Here is a 12,854-nt window from a genome sequence, read left to right on the forward strand (position 1 = left end):
GAAGCAGCATGGCATTGGAACAGGTTAATTTAATTTTAATTTAAATTCCATACTGAAGCATTGGAACAGGTTATTTTAATGGGATTGAAGCATTGGAACAGGTTATTTTAATGGGACTGAAGCATTGGAACAGGTTATTTTAATGGGACTGAAGCATTGGAACAGGTTATTTTAATGGGACTGAAGCATTGGAACAGGTTATTTTAATGGGATTGAAGGCACCCAGAGTGGCCTGTCTGCCCAGAGCCCCATGTCCTGGTTCATGGGAAGGCTGTGGGGCAATGGAATCTGTTCCTGCAGCACATCACAGCCAGATCCTGGGGACTGTCCAAACAACCCTAAAGCTCTTCTCGAAAATGGGGAAGAGGAAGGAGCCTATCCCACACAGGACAGGCTGCAGCTCTCCAGGCAAGCATCAGCTTTGCTGGGAGGCACAGCTGCAGTGACAATGTCCTGTCCCACAAAGACAGCTGAGCCATGAGACAGTGAGGAGCAGGGGGAAATGACCTGCTGGAAAACACATCACTCTCCTCCAGCAATAATGTGATCCCTTCTTGGCTCCTTGCTGGTCTTCCCCATCCCCAGTGGGGATTTCAGCCAGTAAGGGCACCAGTTACAGCTGGTAACTTGTACAATTGTCTCCTGACTTCCCAGCTCTGTGTTAAATCACACCCATAGCCAGAGCCCAGCTCTCCCTGGAGCCTCTGCACCCTGCAGCACCCTCAGCTCAGCTGGGCACAGGGCATCTCTGCAGCACCCTCAGCTCAGCTGGGCACAGGGCATCTCTGCAGCACCCTCAGCTCAGCTGGGCACAGGGCATCTCTGCAGCTGCTGATGGAGCAGCTCCTGCTCCTGGGCTCCCAGCTCTGAGCACAGCACTGGGGCCTCAGTTGGTGCAAATCTAAACCAGACAGGCTTTAACCAGACACTAAAACACAATAGCAGAAAAAAGAACAAAAACCCTCCCAAAAGCCAACTCACCCCCAGCGCCAGAGCTGATCCTCAGTGCAGGCAAGAGCAGTGAGGGCCCAGCACAGGCTCTACCAGATCCAGCTGGGAGGCAGATCCCACCCTGTGTTCTGGGGCTCAGGGAGGTGTTTGCTGGGTTTTGCTTCTTCTGGAGCAGCTCCCTGGCTGGGCAGGTTGTCCCTGTTGGGTTTGCTTTGCCCGTGGCTGAGGATGGTTTGGCTGTGCCATGATGTCCCCAGGCCTGGCTCCTTGTCCCTTGCTCCCTCCCTGCTGCAGTCCTGAGCTCCTGAGCCTCCCTCCTGGCTCCTGTTGATTCCAGCTGCTCCATCCATGCCCAAATATGCCCAGGGCTGGGTTTGTTTTGGGAAGCCCAGGGCAGGGGTGGCTGGCAGCAGCACCAAGCCTGCCCTGTCCCTGCCAGCTCAGGGGCTGGTGGGAGGGCTCTGGGCCAGCTTTATTCCAGCTTAAACAAACCAATGTGCAATATTTTGTGATGGTTTTTTCCAGCCCAGATATGCTTCCCGAGGACTCGCCTGCCTGCAGCAGCACAGGGGCCAGGACAAAAGGCAAAATCATTTTCATGTGTTTAAGGGCATTTTTCCTTGTGCTGCACATGAGGCATGCAGGGAGCTTTTCATCCATCTTCTACTGGCTTTTCTGGCTCCTTCCCTGGGAGGATGTGGGTGTTATCCATGTTCTGTGTGTCTCACAGCCCACGGCTCACAGCAGCACTGCTGCTGACCTAAGAGTTTCCTCTTGAGTCACTGTTTGAGGACTCAGCTTTTCTGGCTTTTTCCTTGAGGTATTGTTGGAATATTTTATTCCTAATGCTGTTGATGGCACATTGATAACTACAGATGTGGCATCCCATGCTTGCCCCCAGGCTTTTCTGTCCTGCTGGGTGCCAGCCTGGCTCTGTGGGGTGACAGTGCTGTGTCAGCTGTGTTCTGCCAGACACCTGTGGCACGCCCTGGCCATGCTGCATCCTGGCTCTGGCACTGATCCCTCGCTGCCCAGCCATGGATCTGGGCTGCAGGGAGAGCCTGCAGTGCCAGCTTGGGCCATTCTCCAGGGACAGAGGGGCAGGTGCTGCTGTGAGGGCTGTGAGGCTCTGCCTGGCAGGAACACAGGTTTGGAGAACTGTGAGTTCATGGAAAAAAACTCTGAGCAGTCAGCACTATTTACAGATACTGAGCACCAAAATGCAGCAGCTTTGGAACTGCTGGAGAAGTTCAGGAGGCAGCAGTTATTTTTCCTTACTCAGCATTAAATGAGTCTTCCAAACACATAAAGCTTCTGTCTGAGGATCTGACACGTGTGAATGAGAAAGCTTCTGGAACCTTGTTGTTTCTGTTCTGTGCATTGTCCATGCTGGCCTGTGTTGTGTCTCACAGCTGCTGCATGGCAGCAGTGATCCCAGGCCAGGCTGTTTTCTCCTGGGGCACATTCAGACATGGTCTCTGTGCCCCTTGTCCTTTCCTGTCACCCAATTCTCCGTGCAGGTGAACGTACGGTCATGAGTTGTTCAAGTGATGATAAGAGCAGCAGAATAGCCTGAGATAAAGTCTATAAATACAAGTACAGCCCACAAGTCAGTTGCTCTCTCAGTCTGCTCTTGCTCCTTTTTAGCCTGTTCCCCCAGCCAAGCCTGATTTTGAAGAGCCTGGAGATGTTTAAAACAAAAATAGATATATTAATGTTACTAAACCTTGTAGCTGTGAGAATGGAGAACAAGGGACACTTGTGGACACTTCAAGGATGAAGTGGTGACTTGCAGAGCATTGGGGGACCCTTTGATGTGGAAACACAAATCCAAACCCCCAAGTCCTTGCAGAGGTGCCCAGAGTGGGGGTAGCTCTTGGCAAAGCCCCCCTAAGTGTGCAGGTCAGGTTGATGGTGTCAAGGAGCCCCCCAGGAGGTGCCAGCTGGTGCAGGACAGGCTGGCATCATGTCCTAGCCTGGATCTGGAGGGAAGCACATTCCTGTACGGGGATCCAGAGGGATGCGCATTCCCAGCCTGGATCAGAAGGGATGCACACTCCCACCTGGATCCAGGGGGATGCACATTCCCAGCTGGATCAGGAGGGATGTGCATTCCTGTACTACTGGATCCGGAGGGATGCACATTCACATCCTGGATCCGGAGGGATGCACATTCCCATCCTGGATTCGGAGGGATGCACATTCCCAGCCTGGATCCAGAGGGATGCACATTCCCAGCCTGATCTGGAGGGATGCACATTCCCAGCCTGATCTGGAGGGATGCACATTCCCATCCTGATCTGGAGGGATGCGCATTCCCAGCTGGATCTGAGGGGATGCACATTCCCAGCTGGATCCGGAGGGATGCACATTCCCAGCCTGGATCCAGAGGGATGCACATTCCCATCCTGATCCGGAGGGATGCACATTCCCATCCTGATCCGGAGGGATGCGCATTCCCAGCCTGGATCCAGAGGGATGCACATTCCCATCCTGATCCGGAGGGATGCACATTCCCAGCCTGATCCGGAGGGATGCGCATTCCCAGCCTGGATCCAGAGGGATGCACATTCCCATCCTGATCCGGAGGGATGCGCATTCCCAGCCTGATCCGGAGGGATGCACATTCCCAGCTGGATCTGGAGGGATGCGGTCCCTCCCCGCCCCGAATCGCTGCTGAGCCGCCCTGGTGGCTCAGGGGTCTCTCCCTCCCTGGCTGTGCTGTGCTGTGTGACTCAGCGGGCCCCTGCCCAGCCCCGCTGCGCCCGTATCGAGGGAAACTCTGAAATCATCGGAGCTTGGAGCGAGCGCCCGCCGGAGCCTGCCCTGCCCGCGAAGGGGGGCTGCAGGGACATGCGGATCATGAGACGGCTCCGTGGGGATCGCTCTGCTCTGCCCCGGATAACAGTCCGTTGTTTTCATGTTTGTTTTCCCCGTGTCCGTCCTGTGAAGCAGCGGGAGCCGCGGATTTGGAGCACACCCTGTGTGCAGCTCAGCCAGAGCTCCGTGCCAGGAGCCTGCTCGGGGAGCTCTGGGTGGTGTGGCTGTGTTCACAGGGGTCCCAGGACGAGGGAAGAGACGAGAATCTCGACTCCATGTTTCAGAAGGCTGATTTATTATTTTATTATATATATGAATATATTAATATATCGATATATTAATATTTGCATTAAGAAAATGATATATTAAAACTATATTAAAATTATATAGATATTCAATTATATATATATTAAAATTATATATTAAAACTATACTAAAAGAATAGAATTAAAGTTTTCACTAGAAACCTAGCAAAGAATAGAATACAATTAATAACAAAAGCTTGTGGCTCTCAGAGAGCCCAAGCCAGCTAACTGTGATCAGCCATTAATTAGAAACAACCAACATTAACCAATCAAAGATTCACCTGTTGCATTCCATAGAAGCAGATAAATATTGTTTTTCTTTTCTTCTGAAGCTTCTCAAGAGAAAAATCCTAGCAAAGGGATTTTTCAGAAAATATCATAGTGACAGCCTGGAGAACTGCAGGGATCCCTGCTGCTCTCCTGATGCCCCCGGGAAAGCAGCTGCTGCCCCTCCCTGACAGCTCACTCCTCCCAAGGGAGGGCAAAATCCATTTGTTTTCCATGGCTCAGCTTCGTGTATTTTTGGTTTTATTTTTCAAAGAGCCTGTTCTTCGTTCCCCAGCCTGAGGACTGTCCCCAGGCTGGCACTCTGAAGGTGGTGACTGCCTTCTGTGGGACAGTGATGTCCCACATCAGGTGTATAAATAGGTGCAGCAGCCAGAGCCACCTGCCAGCCTCACCCTGCTTCCAGCTGGCTGCCTGCTTGGCTTCCAGCCCCAAAGTGTCACCCTCAGCCACAGCTCACCTGGCACTGCCATCCCCAGGGGTCTCCTGGCAGCACCATCCCCACCCAGCGCTCACCTGGCCATCCCTGCTGCACCCAGCCGCCTCTGTGCTGGGAGTTCTCAGAAAGCTGAGGGTGCTGCCACCCTTGGAGCCTCCTGTGCAGGGTTTGGGAGCTGCTGACTGCCCAGCTCAGGAGCTGCCACCACTTCCAGCAGCAGCTCTGGTGCCCACAGAGCCGGGCACTGTCCCCCAGCTGGGCTGTCCCTCCTGCACCCAGGTTCATTGTGCCCCAGGGCAGTGCTGAGCAATCCCTGCTGTGCTGAGACTGGATTGGGACACCAGCTGGTCTGAAATTCCTGCAGGTGTGGCAGCAACCCTGGTTGGGCTTGGTCTGTGGTGAACCAAGAACTGTGACAGCGTTTTGTGACTCTTCTCTGCCTCTGCAACCCCAGGAGTTGCATTATTTCTTACTGTGCATTTCACCACTTTTGCTGATTTCTAAGGCAGCTCATCTTTTCTTAACTCCCGTTTCAGTTGGCCACGTGTTCTGGGCTGGCTGCCTTGTGTCTCTTCCCAGTTTTGCTGAAGCAACTCCTCCAGCTTTGCAGGGCTGTAAGGTTGATTTGAAAGGCCAGCAAAATGACAAAGGGGAAAAAACTAATCTCTGAGAAGTTCAGGCTTCCAAAGTGCAGCTTTACCCATGGCTCATCCTGAGGAGCACTAAGGGAAGTGCTGATGCCAGTAGGAATTTTGCTGCTGTGGGGAGAGCAGGGGTGCCCTGGCTGAGCTGGGCCAGGCAGGAGGCTGTGCTGCAGCATCCTGTGCTGCCCTTGTGTTGCAGAAGCAAAAATCATGAAAACAAATCATGCAGCACACTGTCTCTTATAAAAATATTAAATGTACAGGCTGAAGTGGTGCTCTCTAGGAAAGCAGTACAAGCCAGTGAGTGTCACTGGGAGAATGCTGTGCTCCACGTCTTTGCTTTGAAATGTGGCTCTGCTGCATGATTCTCTTCCTGATCAATGGATCTGTCACTGTGGAGGTCTTGGGAAGAAGATGCTGAATAATTTAACCCCAGGGAGGGTGAGAGTGCATCCTTCTCCTAGAAGCTGCATCTCACATCACTCCCTCCCAATTTTCCCCAAAACAGACCAATATACCCCAAAACTTTGTTGTCCTTCCAGTCTTGCTTGGTTGCTTTTTGTTTGATTGGGATTTTGGGCTGATATGTTGCCAAACTTCCAAGCTGTTGGTGAGAAGACCCATGATCTTCTTGTGCTCCAGGCATGCAGGAGAGCCCCTGTGTGTGTTTAACTGCCTTGAGCTTTGAGGTGCAGCCTCATAACTTTTGCCAGCTCATCTGGAGCATGGCAGGTTCTGCAGAGCCGGTTTTCTTCAGGCAATGAGGGAGATAAAGCAGGCGTGAGAATTGTGTGATGAGTGTGAACCCTTGCTGTCTGGCTCCTTGGGTATTTAATTTAACAGTAAATAAGAAAATAAGCCTGTCAAGCTCGTTTGGGCACTTCCCACAAGGCTGGCTGGGCAAGGAGAATAATTCATAATAAAAGATTGAAGTTTAGGATAGGAAACAGAAATTGTGGAGGGTGGGAGGGGGATGTGTGAGTGGAGGTGATGGTCCAGAGGGCAGGTAGCCAACTAGCAGAGCAAAAGGTCACTGGTCAGGGAGAGATACTGAGAAATGTCCTTTAACTGGGAGCACAGCCCTGCTCTAATGCCTGGAGCCTGGGCTGGACTGGCTGTGAAAGGGAAGCAGCAGTTTATGAACAACTCAGTCAATGAGGAGCTGATTAGGAGAGGTAAATGTGTGACAGTGTGAGACATCCACTCAATTCCTTCACAAGAGATTTGTAAAGCACAGCTAAATATAGCAAGTTATTTTTAGCACTTCACGCTAGCCACTTACTCCTGGCAAGTGGAAAACCCGTGTCAGTGTGGGAAAAATGGCCTTTGTCCAATGTGTCAGGATTTCTGAGTCCCCACAGAGCCTTCAGGGGACGGCTTGGCCTGGGTCAGTGCCAGGCACTGCCTGTCCTGGGCCACTCTGTGATCCCTGGTGGTGAGCATCTCCCCTCTGGGCTGCAGTCCTTGCAGGATCCTGTGGATTTGGGACTACCTAGAGGCTAACTGGAAGGTTATATTTGTATTCTCATCTGAGCAAATTAACGTTTCTGTGTTTGAGCAGCTGTGGAGTATTTGGGAGTGTTCCATGAGTCAGGGCTCATTGCTCCTGATGGCACATCTGGGCTTGGGGGGTAGCTCATGGCTTTCCAGGCTGAGGTGTTTTTGTGGGACAGAGACTGGGGGCTTCATGCAGTGTAAATCCAACACCTTGGAGCAGAGTCTGGCCCCTTGGCCACTTTCTTTGTGTGCTGGCTCCTAAAACTCTGCTGCAAGGACAGAGAATTCCCCAGGAGCAGTGGGTTGGGTATTGTGTCCAGAACCTCCTCCCCAGGGTGGTGATGGTGATCAGTTCCCTCTCCTTAGTGATGCAACTCCCCATGGGGAATTCTTTGGCAGGAGTTGGTAACAATGGGCACATTATTGTCTCCTTAGGAATCACAGCCATCTCTCTGCATGCTGGGAAAAGTGGAATTTCTCAGGCTGTATGTATGCTGTGCACAGCTCTCCACCAGGGAGGAGAAAATCACCCATAGAGACCATTGGTAGGAGATGTAGGTGTGTCCTCAGCTGCTGTGTGTCAGGGTCTTGCAACCTTTCCCTGACAAAAATGGATTTCCAGGGGTGAGATCCCAATCTGAAAATTTTCATGTCTTAAAATGCCCTTGTTTAAGGGCAGAGTGAATTTTATATTCTTTTGTTTGCTTATTTGAAAGGAGAGTGTGTGTGGCCAGCTTTGATAGTTCTGTTTTCAAGCTGGAGAATAAGAAAGCAAAATGCAAGATGGAGCTCCTGCTTAGCTTTGCTCAGGTTATTTGCACTGCCACAATCAAACCCAGGTTGTGTTTTCCCTGTTGATTCCTTATGGGTTTTATTCAGAGCTGAAGCTGTGACTGAATTACTCTGGCACTGCACTCTGTGGGTTGGGCACATGCAGAACCTCAGGAATTGCCTTTTTCCCCATGGAAATCCCTGTTGGCTGCTCTTCCCTGAGCTGTCCATGTGTAGGTGCAGGCAGGGAGAGCAGTGAAAGTCACTTCCCACCTTCCAGTGTGGGCTGGGACATCCTGTCCTTTCCTAGGAGCGGGGCAGGGATGCTGCAGCCCCATCACTGCTCAGCTGGATCAGATTAAACTCAGGACTGCCTTTGCACTGAAAGTGTCATGGCCAATGATTGCAAAGATGATGAGTAGAGGGGTGGTATTTTTATTTTGTTTTTTCCTCCTTAATTTGCTCCCTGGGAGCAGCATGTGATGAGGATTAGCCAAAGGGCTGCTGAACCCACTGCTTGCTCTGGCCCTGAGCTTCTGGAGGAGCAGCAGTTCCCACCTGGCTGTTTCCTAGGAAGCAGAGTGGTGCTGTATTCCAGCTGCTGCACAGTGTCATTTAAACAAGGGCTATTGGGGTGTGGATAACAGGGGTGAGGGTGCTGGCAGCCTGGCCCTGGCCAATGTGATGTGTACCCTCCACACCCACTCCCCTGCACAGTTGGAGATGTTCTGTTGGTTTTCCAAGTGTTTATTTCTAGAAATCAGGCTGGTTTTTGCCCCTGTGTCACACCCAATGTCCAATTGTGTCCCTGTGGTGTTCAGTGAGGCAGCCCAGGCAGGGCCCTCCTGTCCTGGCTCAGGATCCTCCTGGTCCCCGTAGCTGTCACTGCTTGGTTGTCACAGCCACTTCCATTTCTGTGTGCTCAGGGGCATGGTTTCCTCTCTTGGGAACAGAGGACCATGGCAGTCACACAGACCGTGACCTGGGTTGCAATTAGTAAAACTAATTAAGGCTGTGCACCTGTGGCACCTCGAGCACTGCAGACCCTCAGCAGCACCTCGGTGCCCCATTCTCTGCCTGTGTCTGCTCACCCTGTTCCCCCAGGGTTCTTTTCTGTGGTGATGGTTTCCTTCTGGTTTAAATTGTAAGCATTGGAGGAAAAAGCAGCAGCACAGCCTGGTTTGGGGCTCTGATTGTGTTTTGTCAAAGACCTGTGGCTTTTGCAGCGGTAGCAGCACTTTTTGGTTTGTGGTTTTTGGTTACCTGTGGTTGCTGTCAAAGTTTGAAGTGAGAATCATAGGTCCTTACTGAGCAAGCTGTGAGGCACATCCTTCCAGAGCTGCTGGCTCTGGAGATGTGTTTATCCACACATAAATACAGCCCTGAGCTCTGTGTGTGCCTCCTGAGGCTGGCATGGCTGGCACTGCTGCCCCCCACTCCTGCCCTACAGCCTGGCTGGGACCACTCTGTGCAGGGATGGAACTTCACTTTGACTAGGAGAGTAAATTATTGTAACCACAAATGGTGATATTTGGCATTGCTTCCTGAGGCTGGAAGGGAGAGGGGTCCTTGAGGACTCCTGATGAAATTAATTTTGGTGTGTTTCCATGGAAACAGGCTGAGCAGGCAGGGTCTGTGGGGCAGTGCTGTTCACAGGGATATTCCAGCTTGGAGCATGGCACTGTTCCTTGGTCCTTGGTTCTGGTGCTGGGGGAGCAGGACAGGCCCTGCAGCTGCCTCTGCCTCCTGCCAGGCTCTGGGGGTGCAGAGCAGCAGCCTTTGGCAAATGAGTGTTTGTATTGGTGGGGAAACATTTCCAACAGTTGAAACAAGGGAGAACACAGAGTTATCTCTCCTAGCGTGGGATGGAGCCCTGCTTTTCCACAGCAAATCTTTTCCTGCTGGCTCCTTCCTGTGGTCAAGACTCTTTCCTGTGGCCATGGCTTATTCCTTTCTCCCCAGCACCCCTGTCCTGCCTGATGGGGTGTTACCAGTCCCCACTGCCATTCGGGTGCCACTGAGGGAAGGGGCAACATCCCACCGAGTGTGTTTGAGCACTGACACTGGTTCTCTGCCTCAGGGCCTGGTGCTGGGCCCTGCAGGGACACAGACCCCGAGTGGGGACATCCTCTGTTCCCATGGTGCCAGCAGTCACTGATCCCTGTGCTGTGTCCCTCTCACACCCCAGGGCTGTCCCACAGTGCCAGCAGTCACTGATCCCTGTGCTGTGTCCCTCTCACACCCCAGGGCTGTCCCACAGTGCCAGCAGTCACTGATCCCTGTGCTGTGTCCCTCTCACACCCCAGGGCTGTGGCAGTGCCAGCAGTCACTGATCCCTGTGCTGTGTCCCACTCACACCCCAGGGCTGTGGCAGTGCCAGCAGTCACTGATCCCTGTGCTGTGTCCCACTCACACCCCAGGGCTGTGGCAGTGCTGCAGCAGCAGCGATGCTGCCCTGTGCATGCACACAGGAGCTCTGTCAGGAGCCAATGTTCAGCCAAGGCTCTCTACGTGTGGGAGTGGAGTTGTGTTGCTCTGGAGAAGCCTGGTTTCCATTAGGAGCTCCTCCAGAGCCTGCCAAGCACGCAGGGTACGGGCTCACACCCCCCTCCCTCTCTCCCTCCTTCCCTTCTTGGCTGACAGGGACACACAGCACATGGAGACCCTCTGTCCCTGCCAGGTGCCACCCCTGGGACCTGTGTGTGCTGCCGTGCTCACGGGTACACTGGAGCTGTGTGCTTTGTCACCTGCCCCCAGCCAGCACCCATGGAGGGGACAGACGGACAGACAGACAGATGGGGGTGCTGCTGCTTTCAGAGGGGCTCAAAGACACGCACGGGGCTGGGAGGAGTGTTGGGAGGGAAGGATTGAAGATCACCTGTGACCAGCAGCAGGGGAGAGGCTGGCTGGGGCCACAGCAGCGTCAGGGATGGTGATGGTGATGGGGATTTGCAGGGGATGAACAAAGATTCCCCTGAGCAAGGGCTGAATGAGCCTCCAGCCTGGCCTGAGTGAGCTCTGGGGCACTGAGGGGGAATTATTTGCTGAGGTTTTCCATCAAGTCAATGACATCGTTCTGTGAGAGTTCACCCATTTACGTGCTCCAGCCCCTGGCAGCTGGGGCTAAATAGCGACATTCAGGCCTGAATCTGCCCATTCAGGAGCCAAGGTTTGACCCATCAGGGAGCTGCTGAACGAGGCTTTTGAGGGAGAAGCAGGGACTGCACTCTGAGCCTGCACTGGGGACCTGGCAGTGCCCCCACCCCTGCCTGCCCAGGGACCTTGGGGAGGGCAGGAGCTCCTGACCTGGGGACAGGGGAAGCAGGGCGGTCTGGGGGCCTGCCAGTGTCCCACACAGGCCATTTGATTTCTTTTCCCCAACATTCATTTATTTCAATGTTGTCCAATTTTTCTCTCTCCTTCATAGCAGCATTTCAGAGCATCCCATGATTGCCACCACAGTAGTAAGTTTTATTTTCAAATCAAAAAAACCCATCCATGTACACCAAGTTCCTCTATACAGCAGTCATGGTGCTGGCTTGGCAAAGCAGTGGTGGGAGCTGGTTGCCCATAAGGTCTGTGCTGTCACATCTTCCCCACTTGTAATTTCATGAATTTCTCAAAGTCCCGTCTCTGTGCCCTGCCACAAAGGAGTCCAGCCTGGGACTGTGCCCACAGCTGGAGTCCCAAATTAGAAGTAGCAATGCAAATCAGAGTCTTACATTATTCCCTTGCTTTTCTTTTTGTGGCCTGCATGCTCCTCTCTGAGGTCAGGCAAGTGCAGCCTCACTTTCTGTTTGTATCTCAGGAATTGCTGTATCTTTGTGCAGGGTGATGTGGTCAGTGCAGTGAGTGTGCTGTCCCTGCTGGCCCTGGGTCAGGCTCTGTGCTGGTGTCACTGTCACGTCCCAGGGCCCCTCTGCCAATGCCAGCAGACGCCATCCAGACACGTCCTGCAGCCACACAGGGTGCAAAGACACAAAGCATCCTTTGGGCCAGAAACTTCTCTGCAAGGTCCAAAAATAATTTGGACTGAGCCACAGGAAACATCAGGCCATTTCTCTGCTTCCAGCCCAGACTGTTCCTCACCAGCAGGAGCAGCAGGTCCCAGGGCCATCTGTGGGTGCTCCTGGCTCAGCTGTGTGCTCTGTGGCACTGTCCTTCCCTCAGGGCCTGCCTGTGTCCATGACCCCACAGAGGAACAGTTATTTTTAGTCCTGCCTTTTCCCTCACATTTATTTTCTGACTCTACAGATTTTTCTCCTATATTATGAAACAATTTCTGTGAACAGTGGCCAGCCTGTTCAACAGCCCCTGTGCTCCAAGGAGCTATGCTGGTGCACAGAGCCCTGGAGTATCTCCTCAATGTTTTCCTGCAGGGAAGTGTCCCTTCCTGTCTGTGGCTGGACACAAGGCCATTGATCAGTTGTTGTACCGTGTGGTGCATCCATTAGTGCTGCAGAAGCTTTTTCAGAGAGAGAAAAAACCCAAATCCAATTCTCTCTGCAGCCTCTGAGGGTTATTAATGCTGCAGCATTTTCTGCAGCGCTGAAATTCCCAATGCCTGTGGATTTTCATAACCACTCTCCTCTGGTCTTGTTCCATCAGGATAAATTCCTAGGACATGCAGCCTCTGTAGAACAATTGCAGAAACCCACAGCTGATTGCTCTGTCCTTTTCCAGGGTACTCCTCAGCAGTGCAGAAGTTCTCCCAGACTCTGCAGTCCTTCCAGTTCGACTTCATCGGTGACACACTAACAGATGATGAGATCAATATTGGTGAGTTCTCTGCTTTTTGAAGCTGATTTCCAGCAATTGGAACAGTCTCCCTCTCTAGGAATTAGCCTGCCTGATGGTTTTTAAGCAGCCTCAGGAGCTGGGTTCCAGGCAGCTCTTCCACAGCTTATTTTCTGAAGTTGAGCAGTCACGGGTCGAGTTTCACATTCCCAATTCAGCGGATAATTTGCAGAAGTTTTCCATGGCTCCAGGCCTGCTCTGTGCTGCCAGGTGCTGGGGAGGAGGCAGTGTGGTACTGACCTCCCAGCCAGCCCCTCTTCCCAGAGCTGCAGTGAGCCCAGCTCTGGGTGCTGCTCCCAGAGCTGCCTTTGCTGTGCTGGAACAAACTGCCCCACGCTGCCCTGC

General features: G+C 52.6%; 1 protein-coding gene across 1 annotated transcript in view; it reads left to right on the plus strand.

Annotated features, from left to right (window-relative positions):
• Positions 1-12,854, plus strand: part of OPHN1 (oligophrenin 1) — a 51,955-nt gene that overhangs the window by 3,362 nt on the left and 35,739 nt on the right. Inside the window, exon 2 of the mRNA XM_059482793.1 lies at positions 12,396-12,491. Within this exon, the coding sequence (XP_059338776.1) occupies positions 12,396-12,491 (96 nt within the window). The remainder of the gene's footprint in view (positions 1-12,395; positions 12,492-12,854) is intronic.

Source organism: Ammospiza nelsoni, chromosome 15 (genome assembly GCF_027579445.1).
Source record: "Ammospiza nelsoni isolate bAmmNel1 chromosome 15, bAmmNel1.pri, whole genome shotgun sequence".
Classification (NCBI taxonomy): domain Eukaryota; kingdom Metazoa; phylum Chordata; class Aves; order Passeriformes; family Passerellidae; genus Ammospiza; species Ammospiza nelsoni.